Raw genomic sequence first — 21,283 nt, forward strand, 5'->3', positions numbered from 1 at the left:
GACTGCTTAGAAACAATTCAATCGATCAGCCAAACAACACTGAGGATGTTGTGTCACAGGCTAGAGTGTCGATCAACTTCAGGAGCAACTACTGTGAAACCATGGCCAAACTGGAGCAGCAGTACTCCAAACTACGGGTCAGGAAAGGAAATGCGCAGTGTGTGTGTGTGTGTGTGTGTGTGTGTGTGTGTTTTCAGTCGTCAGTGTGTGTCATAAGCAATATGAGTAGTTATTTCACACTGACGCTGTGTCGTTCGCTCGCTCGCTCGTCCGTTAGGAACTCTCATCATGGCGGCTACGCAGCCTGGAAAGTCTTCATTCTCTGGTGCGAGAGTGCACCAACGAGGTGATCTGGTTGAACGAGCGCGAGGAGGACGAGATCGCTTTCGACTGGAGCCATAACAACGCCAACATGGACGCCAAGAGGGAGATGTTCAGTGTGAGTAGAGATGCACATTCAGACACTCTCGCATTAAGCAGTTTGAAGTATACGTTATTTATACTCATTTTCATATACTGCAGTATCATTAACTCATTCACTGCCATCCCCGAATTTATTTGTAATTGAAAATATGACGTGGAGCGCCATTCGGGTTTTGGGGATTCTTACAGGCGTGCTGATAAAGCGCTGGTCAGACCTCCGGCAATGTTTTTTCCCTTCCACGACGAGGCAGAATTTCCCTTTTTTTCATGTTAGCGCTTTGTTAAAGCTTCAGCTGTTGTTAAAACGCTATATAAATCAATATGTATGTATCGCATTGTATTTTCTACAGCCGCCCTCATTTCAAGCTCGTATATCTTCAGACCCATATGATTTAGGAATTAACTCTTTTTTTTTTTCTGATGAAAAAAAGAGTAAGATTTCTTACGCTGCATTGATTGTCTATGTCGTCCTAAAACTCAATACTCTGTGGGTCCTGGATTTCAAGTGACAATGACAATAACCCTGGCAATGGAGTGGACACATTTTTGCACGTCTGGCAGTGAATGAGTTAATTGTGACGTGAAAACTTTATTTCTTCAAATAAAAAAAGAAGATAGATAAATAAATACATAGCTAATAAAATACATACATGCATGAATACATACTGTATGAAAATAGTAAATACAGTAAAGTCTCGTTATATCGATATCGGATATATCGATAGTCCCGGTTATATCGATACTATTTCTATGCACGCATGGAGAAAATTACATGCAAACAGGGTCGGATATATCGATAGTCCCGGTTATATCGATATTTTTTCGGACTCCCTTGAATATCGATATAACGAGACTTTACTGTATATCGATAAAAAATAAATAAATACATAATGTCCTAAATTCATAAATACATAAATAATGTGATTTAACAAATACAATTTTTCCTGGAATTCGAGTGACAATGACAATAACCCTGGCAATGGAGTGGACACATTTTTGCACATCGTCTGGCAGTGAATAAGTTAAAATAGACAAACAAATCTAATTTTTACTTACCCGAATGAATTAAGTGTATTTTACGTTGTTTGTTTTTCAATGTGTTTAGGACTTGCGGTCCGAGCTAGACGAGAAACACAGCGTGATGCGGTCCCTCCAGGAAATGGCGCTGCGTCTGTGTCAGGAAAACCATCCCGCTAAGCAGACTGTGGAGGTGAGGTGGAGCGGGTTCTTCTTTTCCTTCTTAAAACAAAAAAAGTAAAAAAAAATAAAATAAAAAATACCCATGATGGAGCTTTGGTTCCGATGACGTCCGCAGGCATACAGCGCCGCCTTGCAGTCGCAGTGGCAGTGGGTGGACCAGCTTTGCTTGTGTGTGGAGCAACATCTGAAAGACAATACGGCCTACTTCCAGTTCATGAGCGATGCGCGTGACTGCGAATCGTACCTGAAGCAGTTGCAGGAGAACATCAAAAGGCAGTACACCTGTGACAGAAACAGCCGCCTTAGCAGGTTGGAGGATTTGTTGCAGGACTCCATGGTATGAACTTGACCCATCCTCACACTCTTCAATTGAAAAATAATAACATATTTTCCGGTGTATAAGGCGCACCCCTAATGAATGGTGTTTTTAAAAACGTTTTTCATATACAGTGATACCTCGGTTTACGAACCCCTTGGCTTATGAACGTTTCGGTTTACGAACGTTATATTTATGAAAATTTTACCTTGGCATACAAACTTTTTTTCGGGATACACACGGAGCTGCCACAGTGAGTGATGTGTCGTTCACGAACGGGCCCGTTCTAACAAGAAAATAACAGCCGGCTTGTTTTGGTCCTCTATTCTCCGCCTCCAGTCGTCGGTTAAAGCCACATGATTGGTCAAGAACGCAGCAGTGAGGGGAGTGGTTTAAACATTAAAGAGACAGGCAGACGACAGAGAGAGAGAGAGTGACAAAATGGATTGAAAACAGTGAAATTTCGAATTGTTTCAACTTTGATAGTTCAAAGGCAGAGTGTAGACTGCAAGGTTAAAATTCCCATCAATCAGGCTCCACAAATAACCCCCACAAGCCATCTGTACACTTGATGCAAAAAGCGATCAACCCAGCTAAACAGAACACAATTGATGAGGAACTAGATAAAATTATCGCAGAGAAAGCACCTACAAGGGATCAGTCCTCAAGATGGTGAAAGACGAAAGTTACGTTCCTCATCAAGTATTTAATGCTGATGAAACCGGCCACTCCATTTCATCAAGCCATCAACGACCTTCACAAAGCTAAATAAAACGACTTTATTATGCTGTACAGTTTATTTCTTTAATTATAATACCATAGCACATTTATTATACATAAAATAAGGTTTATTTTGTGTAGTTTTAAGGCTCATTTAGTAGAACATTGTGTTTTATGGGGACCTGAGAACGGATTATTCTCATTTTCATGGTTTCCTATGGGAAATGAATTTTTAACACTATATAAGTTTTTCGTTGCGGAAAATACGGTACGTTTCTAATGGACAGATGTCATATGTCAAAGTTAAAGTTTCAATTGTTCCTGCAGGACGAGAAAGAGAAGCTGATCGAGCATCGCGGCAAGGTGGCCAGCCTGGTGGGCCGCGGCAAGACTCTGGTGCAACTGCGCCCCCGCTGCGGCGACAGCCATTTGCCAGCCGCCATGCCCGTTCGCGCAGTCTGCGACTACAAACAAATTGAGGTAGCTGCAAACACAAACTTCTTTAAAAAATCTTTTACAAAGACAATATTCGTAAACTTTGCACGTTTGACCACCAGCGCAGTTTACCACTGTCAGCCCGTCCCACCTGCACGATATTAATTGCCTCGGCACAGTTAGCATCATGCTAGCTACTCTGTTAGCACCAACCACGTGGTTAGAATTGAAATGTAACGTCTCATTTGTTTGTTTTTAAAGTCACACTTATGTTTTCTGGAAAACGGTCCCTTGGCATATCGTCACTTTATTCTGTTTTCTTCTCTCTCCGTCACCTCATCTTTTTCCCCCCACCCTTTTCACTTCTTCCTTCCTCTCACTCGTCCGTCGGCCTTTCAAGACAAACGTTCAGGTAGAGCGGCCATTTTGTCTTACTGATTGATTCATGTTGCGTCATTCTTTACGCAAACCAACACAATCTGCTCGCTTGGAGTTTTGTCTTTGCGCTTGGCTACAAGATTTTGTTTTAATTCAAAGTCAATACGGGGGCTCACGAAAATTGTTCCCGATAACATTGAAACTGCTAGACAGTTATCAATCTGATTACAAGTACAGGTTTAGCAATAGAGATTCCGATATCAAAATTGATACCGAAAATGATACATATACTGATTTTATACAACAGTGTTATACACATTTTTAGTTGTCTAATATGCTCCCAAAAATATAAAACATATACAGTAAAGTCTCGTTATATTGATATCGGTTATATCGATAGTACTGCTTATTACGATACTATTTCTATGAACGCAAGGAGAAAATTTACATGCCGCAGGATCGGATATATCGATAGTCCCGGTTATATCGATATTTTTTCCGACTCCCGACAATATCGATATAACGAGACTTTACTGTATATTTAAAGGACAACCCACACCTTTTTTTTGTTTCCTAACTTGACATCAGAAAAACGTTTTATAGCATCTAAAATACCCAAAACACGCAGTATGATATTTTTAGTCAAATGCCAAACACCAATAAAAATGAGTTAGTGTCCCAAAAGTACTTCAAAATGACCTCGGAGATGCCGAGTTTCAGAAGTTACAAATTATACACAACTTATCCGGTGGCGTCGGTTGTCCTTTAAATATCACAAATGACACTTTCTCCAATATGCTCGATTTGAATGGATTTTTTATGGCTTTGAAAAGTTAAGAAAATATTAATTATTATTCATTAGTTGCTGATTATCAATTCCAGAATATAATTTTCACTACATTTTTAGGTGACCACCAACATTGGTATCGACCATCATCAATATTTGTATCAGTCTGAAGTTGTGAATGGGATTGTTTCAAGCACCTTCTTATCCTAATTCTCAGTTACATTTATTCAGTCATCATCATTTCGCATTCATTTTACATTGTGCATGTTAATTTCTTTTGATCACTGACGCATAAACTGCACTATTATTTTATTTCCGAATCATTTCGCCACTCAATAATGTCCCATTTGTTTCTCCTTCTTCCCCACGGCCATTTTCATTTTCACCCCGTATTCCATTCTTGGCCCATCGGGATGATTTCTGCCAGATCACGATAACCCGCGGCGAGGAATGCGTGCTGGAGGACAACGGTCAGCGCACCAAGTGGAAAGTGATCAGCTCCACGGGCAACGAAGCCATGGTGCCTTCCGTCTGCTTCACTGTGCCGCCGCCCAATCAGGAGACCATCGATGCTGCTAGCAGGTGGGCACACATACAACATGCTATTTGCAAACTCATTAAAAAAGATAAAGACAGTAATATCACTGTAAAGCATTTGTGTTTTTAAGTCACGCAATAATAACAGCAAATATTTTTCCATTTTTTCACAATTTAATTGTTGCAAAATTACAACACATTTTATGTTTGTTTTATTTATTAATTTGAGAGTCGATTGCTGCAGTGCCAGGGTTTTTGTCATTTTTACTCAAATTGCAGGGTCCACAGAATATTGAGTTTTAGGACTACATAAACATTGAATGCACTGTAAGAAATCTTAGACTTTCTTTTTTTCCATCAGAAAAAGTAGTTAATTCCTAAGTTATATGGGTCTGGAGTTATCTGAGCTTGAAATGGGGGTGGCTGTACACAATACAATACATACAAAAAGATTTATATAGCTCTTAAACAACAGCTGAAGCTATAACAAAGCGCTAACATGGACAAAAGACAAATGCTGCCCCCTCGTGGAAGTGAAAAAAACATTGCCAGAGATCTTACCCTGAAATTTGAAATGTATTATTAGTATTATTATGATACATAAAAATGTATCTATTTGCTAACTAGCTATCTAGATGGCTACCGAGACATCTACATATCTATTTGTTATCTATTAGCTATCTATCTATTAGTCTATTAGCTTTATCGGCACCCCCGCAAGACAAACGTGAATGGCGCTCCACATCACGCTTTTCAATCCCCGAATCAAGTCGGGAATGGCAGTGAATGAGTTAATTTTTTGAAAATTACAAATCAAAATATTGTTTTTTTTTTATGTTTAACTGTTTTTATTAATTTGAGAATCTTTGCTTACTTTGCTTGTAGGATAGAGCAGTTGTATCAGCAAGTGATGTCGTTGTGGCACCAGCTGCACATCAACATGAAGAGCGTTGTCTCCTGGCACTACCTCCTCAAAGACCTCCAAACCGTGTCCGAATGGAACCTGGACACGGTCAGTCTTCATCCTTTACTTTCTGTTGTGAGCAAAATTAAAAAAATAAATAACTTGTATTCAGTGATACCTCGGTTTACGAACCCCTTGGCTTACGAACTTTTCGGTTTACGAATGTTAAATTTATGAAAATTTTACCTTGGCATACGAACTACAGTAAAGTCTCGTCATATCGATATTCAAGGGAGTCCGAAAAAATATCGATATAACCGGGACTATCGATATATCCGACCCTGTTTGCATGTAATTTTCTCCGTGCGTGCATAGAAATAGTATCGATATAACCGGGACTATCGATATATCCGATATCGATATAACGAGACTTTACTGTATATACACGGAGCTGCCACAATGAGACATGTCGTTCGCGAACGAGCCCATTCTCCTGACAAGAAAATGGCAGTCGGCTTGTTTTGGTCCTCAAAGGCGCTTGAAATTAAATGAATTATTATTATTCCCCGCCCCCAGTCGTCGGTTAAAGCCACGTGATTGGTCAAGAACGCAGCAGTGAGGGGAGGTGATTTAAACATTAAAGAGACAGGCGGACGACAGAGAGAGAGAGTGAGAAAATAGATTTCAACTTTGATAGTTCAAAGGCAAAGTAGACTGCAAGGTTAAAATTCCCATCAATCAGAAAGGTCAATTTAACGACTTTATTATACACCACAGTTTATTTCTTTAATTATAATACCATAGCACATTTATCATACATAAAACAATGCATATTTTGTGTAGTTTTAAGGCTTAAAAAGTAGAAAATTATGTATTATGGGGACCTGGAAACGGATTATTCTCATTTTAATGATTTCCTATGGGACATTAATTTTTGGGATACACACTTTTCGCCTTACACACGCTGGAAACCAATTAAGTTCTTAAGCCAAGGTACCACTGTACACGTAAAACAGTATTTTATTTGATGTTAATGTCCGTAATATGTTAATTGTAATGTTGCTGTCCGAATAAACTAGTCGTTTTCCCCACAGATCCGCAGACAGTCATCTTCACAGCGTCAACAACTGCTGGACCACTTAGACTCCCACTTGTCCGACTTTTTGTCTGACAGCAGAGAAAGCTCACTATTCACGCCGTCCGAGCGGCGCGATCTGGAGGCGGACGTCCGGCAAGCCGAGCAGCGCTGCCGTGACCTTTTGCTCAACATGGAAAGCGGTGAGCGAGCACGCCGAATAAAAGCAGATCTTCCCGAGTGCTCACCGAAGCTAACGTGGCCTTTCGTGTGCTTTCAGAGGAGAAAGACGAGACGCTGTCTCGCACGTATATGTCCGAGCTGCAGAACGTCACCCTGCGTCTCAACGAGGCCGAGCAGCGATTGATCAGCGCCATACAGACTGCGAGCCGGCTCGCGGACGACACTGCGGCTAATGGCGTCAGGATCGCCGAACAGAAGGTCACTTAGGGGTTTTTCCTTTGTACGGTTTTACTCATTCACTGCCATTCCCAAATTTTTTCGGGTTTCGTTTTAGTTTTTCTTTCTGGGGGTGCCGATAAAGCCCTGGTCAGACCACTGGCAATGTTTTTCCCTTCCACGAGGGGGCAGCATTTCCCGTCTTTCCATGTTAGCGCTTTGTTCCAGCTTCAGCTGTTGTTAAAGCTCTATATAAATCAATATGGTATTGCATTTTGCACAGCCGCCCCCATTTCAAGATCAGATAACTCCACACACACACATAATTTAGGAATTAACTTTTTTTTCGGATGAAAGAAAAGCTTCTACAATTTCTTATGCTACATTGAATGTTTATGTAGTCCTGAAACTCAATATTCTGCGGGTACTGCAATTTGAGTGACGATGACAATAACCCTGGCACTGGGGTGGACACATTTTTGCACATTGTCTGGTAGTGAATGAGTTAATTGTGACGTGAAAACTTTATTTCTTAAAATAAAAAAAGCAGATAGATAAATAAATACATAAATAAAAAAAATCCATACATACATAAATACATACTGTACGTAATACAGCATTTTTCACACACAAAAAAATATATATACTCCCTTATTTGCAGAAACTGGAGTGTGACCTCGAGGCTCTTCGCTCTAACTTGGGCGCCGTGTCTCAAACCTGCGTTGCCTTCATGGTTGAGAAGCCTGGATTCTCGAGCGTCCCCGCCTTGCGCTCGGAGCTCAACCAAGCCGTGAAGATGATGGACGAGCTGCACCACCTCTCATCTGTCTTTCTGCAAAAGTCAGTGCGCTCAAGTTTAAATGCAGCTCAACAAAGTTCGTTCCGTTACATAGTTTGTGTGTTTTCCTGGACAGATTAAAAACCGTTGATGTGCTGTTACGCTGCATGGAAGAGGCGGAGAATCAGGTCAAGAAATATGAGAGCAGGCTGAGCGAAGAGGATATCATTCCTGCAGACACGGCGGCTATCCAAAGTCTTCGAGATCAATTGGGGGTAAGGTGTTAAAGGACAACCGACACCTCCAGACAAGTTGTGTCCATAATTTGTAAAATCACTTGAAATGACTTCTACTGAGCGTATTTTACAAAGATTCCACCGCATATCGCTATATTTTACGTTTTAAGACTCGTGCTGAATATTCAGGAAGTCTTGTTTTCGAGTTGGTGACGATGCCTGACGTGACGTCACAGAGGGAATGCCCCTGACCGAGAAAGCGACACACAATGCATTTTGGGTACTTTGTTTGGTCTGAAAACATCGTGTTGATGGCGAAATTAGAAAGAAAAACACATAAATAACACTATGGTGAATCGTTGTGTGTTGCACCAAGACTACTATTTGATACTCGTTGACACATTCCGACCAGCCAAATCAGCCTATTTCCAACGGAGCTTGGGCGCCATCTTGTGCATTTTCTGGGACGCTACATTGGAGTCCAGACGCCTCAAAATGACACGGAAGGACTTCTTTAATCGATTGCAAACATTTATGCTTTCCTCTTCAGAACTATTTGAATCATATTCATAACTGGATGAGTAACAAGAAAGCATCTTCTCCGAATCTGTATTCTCTGAAGCCATTGTTTTGTGTCTGGAGTATCCTGGCGTGACGTCACGAACAAGGGGGCGGGACCTTCGGAAACTCGCCATTTCCGAGGTCATTTTGAAGCAGTTTTGGGACACTTTAAGTCATTTTTGTTGGTGTTTTGCATTTGACTAAAAATATCAGCCGCGTGTTAACGTTTTGGGTATTTTAGATGCTATAAAACATTTTTCTGATGTCAGTTAGGAACCAGAAAAATTGTGTCGGTTGTCCTTTAAAGTCCCGTAATGTCTCATAATGAAGTGATCGATCTAGAGCTTTTTTTTCCCCCTTTCTTTGTAGACGTGGCAGTGCGAGCTCTCTGAGCAGGAGGGTGTCTTCGAATCCCTTCAGTCGGACCTCCTCAGGGCAAAAGAGGCGACGAACCATCTCGCCACCCTTCACCCGGACCGCTACCCCGAGCTGGAGCGCTACCAGGAACGAACCAGTCAGGCGGCGGAGCGGTGGTGTAGTGTTAAAAAACAGATCGAAACACGGTCGGTGCAATTCACTCATCATATAGTTGATTATTATATCGATATTTATTTTTGTATGTGCTTTGTCTCGTGAGCACAGGCGGGCAGAGCTGCAAGGTATCGCGTCGTTTCTACAGCAGTACAGAGACGGACACTCGGAGCTGATGACGTGGATCCAAGAGACCACCGAGCGTCAGGAGAAGACACCGGCCGGGACCAGCGATAGCAAGGCGCTCTCCGAGCAACTGGCACAGCAGACGGTCAGTCCACACGGGGTCTGATGATACTTACAAATAGTATGAACAGTGTTTATACACTCGGATATGATCTGTCTGTCTGGTCTATTTGTTAATTTATTTGTTTATCTTTTTTTTTTTTTTTCATTTGTCATTTCATTTATTTATTTAGTCATCTGTCAATCTGACGATCTGATTATCTGACGATTTGACTATCTGTCTGATGAGCTGACTATCCACCTGACGATCTGACTATGTACCTGACTACTTGATGATCTGACTGTCTGACTATCTGACGATCCATCTCACGATCTGACTATGTACCTGACTACCTGATGATCTTACTATCCATTTGACGATCTGACTATGTATCAGACTATCTATCTGACAGTGTGACTATCTGATTATCTGACTACTTGATGATCTGACTGTCTGACTATCTGACTATGTATCTAACTATCCAACTCTATTTGACAGTCTGACTATCTGATGATCTGACTATCTGACTCTGTATCTGCATATCTTACTATCCAACTGACTATCTGACTAGCTACCTGACTATCTGACGATTTGACTATCTGACTATCTGACTATCCATCTGACGATCTGACTATGTATCTGACTACCTGACGATCGGACTTTCTATCTTACAGTCTGACTATCTGACTATCCATTTGACGATCTGACTATGTATCAGACTATCTATCTGACAGCGTGACTATCTGATTATCTGACTACCTGATGATCTGACTATCTGACTATGTATCTAACTATATGTATCTAACTATCCAACTCTATTTGACAGTCTGACTATCTGATGATCTGACAACCTGATGATCTGACTATCTGACTCTGTATCTGCCTATCTAACTATCCAACTGACCCTCTATCTGACTAGCTATCTGACCATTCATTCGTTGATTCTTTCATTTATTGAAGTTTACATTAATAGCAAACAAAGGTTTAGGTTCAAAAAAAATGTTGACTTATGTACCGGTAATGTTGATTACTTATCATGATATTGTTTGTATGCAGTAGCAATAATGATGTTAATATAATGATTATATTATGATCTAATAGGCTTTGGTTGCTGAGATTGAAGACAATCAGACCAAACTGGATGATTGCCAGGCTCACTCCAAACATTACAGCACCTCAGTCAAGGTAACTGTGTAATTTTATAATCATAATTTAATTTGTCACTTTCATATGACCAATCAGCACAGACGCTGATTTAATGAAAAGGTGATGTGATCAATTCAATTGATTGATTTTCCATGCAGGATTACGAGCTTCAGTTGATGACTTTCCGAGCCTTTGTGGAGTCCACTCACAAGTCACCAGTGAAAAGGAGGAGGATGCACTCTTCCTCTGACGCCATCACTCAGGAGGTCGGAGCACATTCATTTGAAATTTATGTTCATATATAAATACATTTCATTCATATTTTTTAAAGGATTTTTTTTGTCTCTTTTTATTCCCTCCAGTTTATGGATCTGCGCACACGCTACACAGCATTAGTCACATTGACGACGCAGCACGTCAAATACATCAGTGATGCTCTCAGACGAATCGAAGAGGAAGAAGTGAGATTTTAGTTATGAAATATGTATTTCATGGGGATCGAAGGCAATTTTGAGCTATTTTCTTGTGTGCTTGTGACTTACCTGTAATCCTGCCAATGTTGGTTATGGATTTATAACACAATCCGCAATGGGCGTTTTGGTGGAAGCGATAATCATTGCTCCCGTGCATGCAGAAAGAGGTGGAGGAGGAGAAGGAGGCCAGGATGGGTCAGGTGTCAGACCTCCTGGCATGGCTTGAAGGTCTTCAGGGACGGTCCGGAGGCCCCAACGCTGAGTCGTCACTCGCTGCGCAGCAGGTAAACGCTTCTCCCAGTATTGCGATTGCAATTTATTATGTACTGTCACACGGTTGACACTAATTTTTAAACGCAACCACCCTTGGACACATTTTGCGCACATCATGGATGACATAAAAGGAAAGCCGCTACCATTGTATATATCGATTATTATTTCCCGACAGGCCATCAGCGAGCAACTAGCCGCCAAGAAAGACGATGTTGCCGAAGCCATCAGAAGCACGCAGGTCTTTCTCCTTTCCAAACAAGCCTCCAAGTATGTCCCTTCACGCCCACTCCACATCCACCCTCACAGCTTCCGCCATCTAACCCCGCCATCTAAACCCGTCCGCAGGCTGTCCCCGGAGGAGCGCGCCCACGTGGAGGCGCAGCTGGACCAGCTGACGTCCACTTACCGTGACATGTGCGAGTCCTCCATGCTGCAGATGCAGCAACTGGAGCAGCAACTGGCTCGGGAGGAAGAGAGGAAGGTGGGCGAAAAAGTCACTTTGACTCATCACATCACTCACAAAGACGACGCGTGTGTGACTGCATGTGGTTTTGTTCACAATGCTGCGTGTGTACAAATGATCATGTCATTTATTTCCCCATCGCCTGCACTTGTGTCATTAACTTCACCACCAACCTCATCTCATGAATACATGGTGTCATTTTCATCACATCCAGTCACGTCTGCCGAGCTGCTGATGTCATTAATCACACCAGGCCTTCAATTGAACAACAGAGCTAAACATGGACAGTGATACCTCGGTTTACGAACCCCTTGGCTTACAAACTTTTTGTTTTAGGCACGTTAAATTTCTGAAAATTTTTCCTTGGCATACGAACTATTTATCGCGATAAACACGGAGCTGCCACAATTGATGAGGAACGAGATAAAATTATGGCAGAGAAAGCACCTACAAGGGATCGTTCCTCAAGATGGTGAAAGAAGAAGATTACGTTCCTCATCAAGTGTTTAATGCTGATGAAACGGACACTCCATTCCATCAAGCCATCAACGGCCATCACAAAGTTAAATAAAACGACTTTATTATACTGTACAGTTTATTTCTTTAATTATAATACAATAGCACATTTATTATACATAAAATAAGGTATATTTTGTGTAGTTTTCAGGCTTAGATAATTATAAAGTTGAAAAATAATGTTTGATGGGGACCTGGGAACGGATTATTCTGATTTTAATGGTTTCCTATTGGAAATTAATGTTTGGGATACACACTTTTCGCTTTACACACTATGTCTAGGAACCAATTAAGTTTGTAAGCCAAGGTATCACTGTACCTAGCTTCAACTTCATTATTATTATGCGAAGGGACCTAATTAAGTACCCTGTGGGTATACAGTAATCCCCCAATTAACATAAAAGTTAAACAATTACTTAACATTGCATACACTGATACAAATGGATCTGAATTTTTTTGCTTTGTTCTTTGTGTGTGTTTGGTGCAATATTGGTGCAGCTATGCAAAAAAACAAACAAAACACCCTCACCATGAGCATGTTGTGTCCAGATCTCAAATATTTCCTCGTGTGTACGTTTGTCCGATTTTATTTGATTCTCTAACAGTGTGTCACTCTTCGGCAAGCATTTCGCTTGACAACAACCACTAACAGCAAGCAGCCACAAAGGAGCGTTGTGGACGTTAGTCAGTTTTTCTTTAGGGTTTATGAAATATTAAAACAAAAAAAGTAGTGTTTAGGGGTCACGATGGAGAGTGGCATGCACAACGCTAACATCAGCTTCTCACGCCGTGCCGCACCGCATTCTGCCCATTCGCCGTGTGTTTCTACCAGTTGGTAAGTACTGCTTGCTTATTTTTGTTGCCTAAATATATGCTAAAATATTTTCTTTATGTGCTTATTTTTGTGCAGATTTTACTTTATAATTAGAGATTCGATAATTATCTGGAGATTAACTCATTCGCTGCCACACATTTCGTGTCTATTATGTTTGTCAAAGTCATTATAAGTGCCTTGCACGTTGGGACCGAGAGGACAGTAATTTCATCTGTGCTGGATGTCATGCATATTTGACAATAAAGCTGACTTTGACTTGACTTTTGACTTTGAATATGAATGTATTGTATTGTATTTTGTATTTTGTACAGCGGCCCCCATTTCAAGCTCATAACTACAGACCTATATAACTTTGGAAATAACTTTTTTTCTGGTGAAAGAAGAGAGCGTAGTGCTTCTTACACTGCTTGAATGTTTATGTAGTCCTAAAACTCAATATTCTGTGGGTCTTGAAATCTGAGTGAAAATGACAAAAACCCTGGCATTGGAGTGGACGCATATTTGCACATTGTCTGGCAGCGAATGAGTTAAAAATAACAAATCAATGTGTTTCTGTTTGCTATTTAAATCCGATTTATTATGATGATTATTATTGATAGTCGTCATATTTAGTGACATTACAAGTACTGGCAGTAACTACTGTATATAGTTACTGTTATTTAGCATAGTTTTCTGTCAGGAATCCTTAAAGCTAAACTATCTTCAAATATATAACGTTAAAAAAATGCATATCTGTGTTGTATATCCCGGGAACAAATTATATGTTATTTCATTTTTTTTGGTTAGGTGCCACCTTGCATTGCCGGCGTGCTCGATCTGGGAAGTTTGGAAACCTTCTCAGTGTTCCAAGCTGCCCAACGTGGTCTGATTGACCAAGACACGACTCGTATTCTCCTGGAAACCCAATTTGTCACCACGGGGGGGCTCCTGTCTCCCGACTCCCTTATCGTCCTCTCATTGGATGAAAGTCTAACGAGAGGTTTGATTGATGCTCACACCAGGCAGTCCCTCTCAGAATTAGAGAACACTTTGTTTTTGGTAGAATCGGCAATACATGGCCAACAATTGAATGTCCATGCGTTATCGTCAGCCGTGGACGCGGGACTTATTCAAGAGAAGGCAGGACTTGGCATTCTCGAAATTTTAACGCGAGAAGAAGACTTGAAGCTTTTGTCATCAAGGAGCCTTCAGACCAAGCTTGAGGCCAGACTGCAACGCAGAGAGCTGATAGATCCAAACACAGCTGAGAAAGTAAATCATAGAGAGTTGCTACTGCGCTGCATCCCAGATGACAACTCAGGGTTTCTCCTGCTTCCTATCAAACAACAACCTGGAGGAAGCATCTGCCTCCGCTCTGATAGTAAAGTTGGCATATTCCCTGAAGACCTAACCGATCGGGAGTCAGATCAGTCCATCGACCTGTTGAGTAACTTTGCTGCAAATGTTGAAAAGAGAATACAGCAAGCCCTAGAAGAGGCCGTACCGCAGATGGCTACAGCGAAGACGATTCTGAAACCAAAAACTGTAGATGACTTGCAGATAAACACAAATGAACAAGGACGTACATCTCAACATTTGGTTCAGGAATCCATTCAAGCATGTGACAAAGATATTAACGAAGAAGTCACTGCAAAGTCAGATGCGACCCCAGAGATTCTGTCGGTCCAAGACTTTGATTGTCCACCGACTGACTCCATAGCATCTGATGAGGATGAACACCTAAAACCAAATGACAAATATAAGATGGTAGAGGTAGTAGCGAGGAATGATGTAGCACCTAAAAACAGTTTGACCTTTAAAATTCATTCTACTTGTCCCACCGATCCCCAAAAACGGATGATGAAGGAAAGCTTATTGCAATTCAGTAGCTTAGATAAAATTCCTGACCCAACACCTGCAGATCAACTACAAAAAAGTCAACAAAGCACAGATGAACAAAGACAAAGCATACCCAAAGTTTTTGACGCATTGTGGATTCACGAATGTGACTCTAATGTGAACAAAAGGGTTACGGAAGAGGATGGCAAAAAATCAGATGGTAAACCTGAGAAGTTGCCAGATATGGATCCCGTTGATGGTCTGCCGACAGTGGAGCCGAAAAATGACCAAAAACATGTGAGTGCAAGTGAAGTTGAATCAAGTGTGCGGTATGTCGAAGAACCCAAAGATGGTGAAACAGACAATATTTGCATTGGAACCAAGTCTCCTTCCACTTCCCAGCAGCCAAAACCGCTACTGATGGAGGAAGTGCGGCAAATTGATGGGATAAAAATGATTGTGCAACCTGTAGCTGCAGACAAATCACAAGTAAATGTCACAGATGGGCAAAAGGGTCAAAGTTATGTTCCAGAATCAATTCTAGCACATGACATGTTTATTGAGAAAGATGACACGGATGTTGATCAAAGTATGAAGGAAAAAGATGGACAGATGTTCGAGAAAGATGTGACGGATGTTGACCAAAGTATGAAGGAAAAAGGACAGATGTCAATTCAAAACTCTACACTCATGGTTGAGAGAAGTACATTGATCCAGATCACAAATGGTTCATCAATTGAGCCACTAAGAACAATTAGCAAGGAAAGGAGGATAGGTGACGTCGAGAAGAACGATACCGAAAGAGAGAAAACAAAGCAAGAACTGCTATTGGAGTCTTTGGATAGAGAAAGTAAAATGAAGAAAAAGAAGAGGAGTAAAAAGAAGGCAAAAGTAGCAGAGGAAGACTACAAAACGCAGCAAACAGAAATCAAAGTTGGACCTGAAACCTGTCAGCAAGGAAAAGCATCGTCGAGTCACGACAAGACATTTGGCGCTCACCAAGGGGATGAAACTGAATCACAGAAAGAACCAAATTCTGAACTTCATGTGATAAAACAAAACCAAAAGATAGAAACTGACCATGGGAATGTTACAGCTCCGAAACGAAAAGCTGAAGAACCTCAGTCAAGGACGACGAAGCAGCTACAACAATCAACTAGCAGTCCAGATGTGATCGGAAATAGCAAACCGGAGGTAACTTCAAAAGCGAGTATGCTGGATGCGCAAAAGCCCACCATGAAGATGAAACCCAGAGGGAGCGACCTCAGGAAGGTGTTTGAAGCTGGAATCAGTGAAACGAAGGTTGTTGAGGAAGTCGGGAAGAGGGAAGAGAACACTGATCCAGAAGAAAATCTCAAGAGTGGCAATGAAAACGCAGATGTTTGGATCAATGAGAACTTCGCGAAGGAGCAGGTTACAGCTGCAAAGCCAGCAGAGAGTAAACAAAATAAAAAGTCCAAGCGTTTCAAAGCCCAGCCTGCCGAACCAAGTGCAGATCCAAAACACCCCGAGGAACCGAAGGGTGACGCTTTTGAAGAAAAGCCTTTAGAGAAGACGTTAGTTGCTGATTCTTTGGAGGAACTCGCGAGACAATCACATCATCATCATCCCGAAGAAGCTCAGTCTGTTGTTCGCGGCACAGGAGCAGAACAACAGAAGAACGAGAGTCAACCATCTGAGGCAACCAGAGGTCTTGAAGTTAAGCCATCCGGTAACTCCAGATCTGGAGAACCTCCTCTGTCACCTCCAATTTTTGCCAGTCAAGGCACAGCAGATGGTTTCCAAGTGATACCAAGTGAAAATGAAGCGGAATCCGTTTCTGGCAAGGTAGACAGCTTCAAAAACATCTGAAATTATTCTAAAAAGCGTTCCATCAATGTATTCATTTATCTTCTGTTCCCAAAGTTGTTACAAGGGCATCAGGAGTGCGACCAAAGGATCGTAGCGCTTGTTTCCAGGGTCAGACACCTGGACGTCAAACGCAAGCAGCTCCAGCAGCAGTCGATCGGATGCAGTCTCGTCGCCTTGGATGACATCATCAGGCGGACACAGGTGTGTAGTAATTGGATTTGGTTTGGAATCTCAGTGAAGGTTACGGTTATCTAGTCTTGTTTTAGCTTCGCACTCTTGACCGTCACTTGTTAACTTGCATTTTACGATCAGGATCTGGAAGTGGAGCTACGAGAACTAGAACCTGAGGTCACCACCGTAGTGAAGGATGCCCAGAAGCTCATAATGCCCCACCATGGAGATGTTCCTCCCCAGCTCCTTATAACTTTGGAGAATGACCAAAAGACTTTGACACGAGCGTACCAGGCGACTAAAACACTTTCTGAGGAGATGTTGCAAAATCTGAGAGAACGTAGAGATTCATACAAGGTACAACAAACATAAGTGATTTTTTTTGTCATGTATATGAATAAATATTCAATATTAAAATGTATCTTCATCTCTCAGGAGACTGTTGAAGCTGAACTGAACTCACTCGGAAGTCGAGTAGAGGATCTGCTCTCCTGGGTGAGAGAGACGGAAGGACTTGCAAACGAAGGGAGTGAAACTCTGGATGAAGATGGTCGACTTTTGCGTCAGTTGCGTCTTTCCGAGGTAAAGGTTTACCATTACGATGCCCTGATTTTAATGAAATGGAATGTGTTTTAATTTTTTTAATTTTTTATTTTATTTGCATTTTAATTTTTATTTGCATTTCTTTTTTTAATTTATTTTTTTATTTTGTTTTATTTGTTTTTTTAATTGTTTTTTTATTTTTTAATATTTTATTTTTTATTTGTTTGTTTTTATTGTTTTTGTTTTATTGTTTATTTTAATTTATTTTTATTTGCATTTGCTTTTTTATTTTTTGTAAAATTTTTCGTTTTGTGATTATCTTAATTTTTTTATTTTATATTTATTTTTGTTTTTTGTTTATTTTTTATTTTTCTTTGTTTTAATTTATTTATATATTTATTTGTTTGTTTGTTTATTTATTTTTGGTGTATTATTTGTCTTTGCCGTTTCCTCTCCCAGGATCTTCAAAGCACCCTGACGTCTCGCTCTGACGAAGTAGCCCAAGTGGCTTCGGACGTCCAACTTTTTGTTTCGGAGTGGCCGCAGGACCTGACGCCCCAGCAGAGCAGGCGCCTCCTGGGGCAGCTGCAGCAACTGCAAAAGGCCTTCCACGGTGCGACGGGGCACGCTAGGGCCCGGGCAGCCGCTCAGCGAAAGCATGAGGAGGAATGGCGGCATCAGAAGGAAAGGAGAGGTGACGTCCAGGTCAAGCTGAAGGAGAAACAGGTTTGGAAGAAAAAAAATCAGCGGGTCATTGTGGTTTGTTGGCTTTTTCTTATTAACATTGAAAACTACCAATTATAACATCCAGAATCATTCAACCATCTGTTTACTAGCAAGCTAGTGGTCATTGGGCCACTAATTTAGAAAGACATGACGTTTCAATTTTTCTTCCCGGTGCTGAAATAAAGGTTCCTTCAAGGACAACCAACACCTCCGGACAAGATGTGTCCATAATTTGTAAAATCACTGCAAATGACTTGTATTGAGCGCATTTTACAAAGATTCCACCGCATGTAGCTATATTTTACGTTTTAAGACTCGCGCTGAATATTCAGGAAGTCTTGTTTTCGAGTCGATGGCGATTCCTGACGTGACGTCACATCAGGAACGCCCCTGACCGAGAAAGCGACACACAATGCATTTTGAGGTACTTGGTTTGGTCTGAAAACTTCTTGTTGATCCGTGTTGATGACGAAATTAGAAGAAAAACACATAAATAACGCGATGGTGAATCGTTGTGTTTTCACCAAGACTACTATTTGATACTAGTTGACACAAATTCCCAGCAGACAAATCAGACCATTTCCAACGGGGCTTGTGCGCCATCTTGTGCATTTTCTAGGACGCTACATTGGAGTCCAGACGGCTCGAATTGATACAGGAAGGACTTCTTTAATCAGTTGCAAACATTTATGCTTTCCACTTCAGAACTATTTGAATCATATTCATAAGTGGATGACATACAAGAAAGCATCTTCTCCGAATCTGAAGCCATTGTTTTGATTCTCGAGCAAGGCAAGACGTCCTGGCGTGATGTCACAAACAAGGGGGCGGGACCTTCTGAAACTCACCATTTCCGAGGTTATTTTGAAGTACTTTTGGGACACTTTAACTCATTTTTATTGGTGTTTTGCATTTGACTAAAAATATCACCCTGCATGTTTTGGGTATTATAGATGCTATAAAACGTTTTTTCTGATGTCAGGAAACAAAAAAAAATGGTGTCGGTTGTCCTTTAAGAAAAGAAAATCATTATTGACCCCCCCCCCCCCTACCGCGCTCCTCTCATATCGACTCACTCACCAGCTAACTATCACATCACAAGTGTTTCTCCCATCACGCATGATGTGCTTACACCCTTGTGATTAACATGTTTGCCTTGCCTCTTGCAGATGGCCGCCAACGGGAGACACTTGCGTTGCCGCGGTAACAGCTTCCTCACACCCATTTTGGTCTTTACCCAGCGCTTATTTATTTGGTGATGCGGAGGGACTTCAAAAATAAAGATTTTTATTTATTTATGTATTTATTTTTGCTGTTGTTATTGTCATTCTTATTTTGATGTCAGTGTGAGTGTGTATCTGGACACAATATGCTCATGACTTGGACACAACACTGGAGCTAATATTCCTTATCAACAAAATATTTATTATTTGTCTGTTTGTTGTGGTTCTCCATCTCCTCAGGTTGTCCTGCAACAGAAAGTGGAATGTTCTCACAAACTGGAAGATCTCAAAGCCTGGTTGGGAGGAGCCGCCGCCATTTTGGCAAATCAAAGAGTAGAATCGACAGCGGAATCGGATGACGTGAGCGTCCTGCAGGACAGGCAAAAAAATCTAAAGGTGCAAAATCTCAAGTACAGTGATACCTTGGCTTACGAACTTAATTGGTTCCCAGACAGTGTGTAAGGCGAAAAGTGTGTATCCCAAAAAATAATTTCCAATAGGAAACCATTAAAATGAGAACAATCCGTTCCCAGGTCCCCATAAAACGTAATTTTCTACTTTCTAATTTTCTAAACCACAAAATATACCTTATTTTATGTATAATAAATGTGCTATGGTATTATAATTAAAGAAATAAACTGTACTGTATAATAAAGTTGTTTTATTTACCTTTTTGATGGTCGTTGATGGCTTGATGGAATGGATAGCTTTTTGCATAAAGTGTCTCAAAGAGTTCTGGGTTTTACATATTGGAAAATGTGATATTGCAACAGCAACAGATACAAGCAGACACACTAGAAACATCATTAATAGCTGGTCACTTGCTTGTATTTTCATTTCAAATTGAACTAAACTCAAATGTTTACCCTACAGCAAAGGTCTTAGTGCACGTCTCTTTCCAGGAAGTGCAGAAGGACCTCCAAACACGATCGAAAGAAGTCGCCGAAGCCATCCGCTCTGTGGAGGACTTACTGGCTGAGCAAGGGGAAAGTTTGAGTGCGGAGGAGCGAGAGTCCCTGCAGGTAGAACTGGTGCGGATGAAGGAGCAGTACTCCACCTTGGCGGAGGCGACCGACGCCGCCGTGAATGAGGTGGAAACTACAATTGACACCACGTTGCAGCACAACACGCAAAGGGTAAGATGACGTTTTGGATTTCATCACACTTTGCGTTATTTATGTGTTTTGCTTCTAATTTCGCCATCAACACGATGTTTTCAGACCAAACAAAGTACCCAAAATGCATTGTGTGTCGCTTTCTCGGTTGTGCGTTCCAGACGTGACGTCACGTCAGGCATCGTCATCAACTGGAAAACAAGACTTCCCGAATATTCAGCGCGAGTCTTAAAATGTAAAATATAGCTATATGTGGTGGAATCTTTGTAAAATACGCTCAGTAGAAGTCATTTGAAGCCATTTTACAAATTATGGAAACAACTTGTCCGGAGGTGTCGGTTGTCCTTTAAATGACAATTGGCAATATTTTTTGTTAGGCGAAAGCCTTTGAAGAGCTGCAGCAGACGCAGAACCAGATGAACTCCCTGCTCAAGGACTTAGCCGCCGCTCACCAATCAACAGCTCAAGACTTTCCCGACCTGCCCTTAGCGCACCCTGATTCCACCGTCACGTCCCACACGGGGGCGCTGCAGGTACGGCCATTCTGTGTTGTAATATCTATCAACATTGTCTCATTAAAAAAAAAACACTATGGCTAACACATTTTGTGAAGAACATACAGTA

The 21,283-nt window shown here is 41.2% G+C and overlaps 1 protein-coding gene across 16 annotated transcripts in view; it reads left to right on the forward strand.

The window, feature by feature from the left end:
• The window catches only part of macf1a (microtubule actin crosslinking factor 1a), a 135,095-nt gene that overhangs the window by 51,265 nt on the left and 62,547 nt on the right, over positions 1–21,283 (forward strand). For 15 of the 16 annotated variants that reach the window (XM_088987059.1, XM_088987053.1, XM_088987061.1 and 12 more), the window contains 27 exons: positions 60–137; positions 278–439; positions 1,529–1,633; positions 1,739–1,960; positions 2,987–3,139; positions 4,687–4,841; positions 5,682–5,808; positions 6,795–6,978; positions 7,056–7,216; positions 7,836–8,014; positions 8,089–8,227; positions 9,119–9,312; positions 9,392–9,551; positions 10,608–10,691; positions 10,811–10,918; positions 11,015–11,113; positions 11,287–11,409; positions 11,574–11,665; positions 11,744–11,879; positions 13,999–16,857; positions 16,936–17,082; positions 17,194–17,409; positions 17,488–17,634; positions 18,055–18,321; positions 19,785–19,940; positions 20,447–20,680; positions 21,037–21,192. In XM_088987059.1, coding sequence (XP_088843185.1) covers positions 60–137; positions 278–439; positions 1,529–1,633; positions 1,739–1,960; positions 2,987–3,139; positions 4,687–4,841; positions 5,682–5,808; positions 6,795–6,978; positions 7,056–7,216; positions 7,836–8,014; positions 8,089–8,227; positions 9,119–9,312; positions 9,392–9,551; positions 10,608–10,691; positions 10,811–10,918; positions 11,015–11,113; positions 11,287–11,409; positions 11,574–11,665; positions 11,744–11,879; positions 13,999–16,857; positions 16,936–17,082; positions 17,194–17,409; positions 17,488–17,634; positions 18,055–18,321; positions 19,785–19,940; positions 20,447–20,680; positions 21,037–21,192 — 6,843 coding nt within the window. The remainder of the gene's footprint in view (positions 1–59; positions 138–277; positions 440–1,528; positions 1,634–1,738; positions 1,961–2,986; positions 3,140–4,686; positions 4,842–5,681; positions 5,809–6,794; positions 6,979–7,055; positions 7,217–7,835; positions 8,015–8,088; positions 8,228–9,118; positions 9,313–9,391; positions 9,552–10,607; positions 10,692–10,810; positions 10,919–11,014; positions 11,114–11,286; positions 11,410–11,573; positions 11,666–11,743; positions 11,880–13,998; positions 16,858–16,935; positions 17,083–17,193; positions 17,410–17,487; positions 17,635–18,054; positions 18,322–19,784; positions 19,941–20,446; positions 20,681–21,036; positions 21,193–21,283) is intronic. The other variant, XM_088987058.1, reaches the window with a different exon arrangement.

This window comes from Hippocampus bargibanti, linkage group LG20 (genome assembly GCF_051943395.1).
Source record: "Hippocampus bargibanti isolate YZ-2025 linkage group LG20, ASM5194339v1, whole genome shotgun sequence".
Classification (NCBI taxonomy): Eukaryota; Metazoa; Chordata; class Actinopteri; order Syngnathiformes; family Syngnathidae; genus Hippocampus; species Hippocampus bargibanti.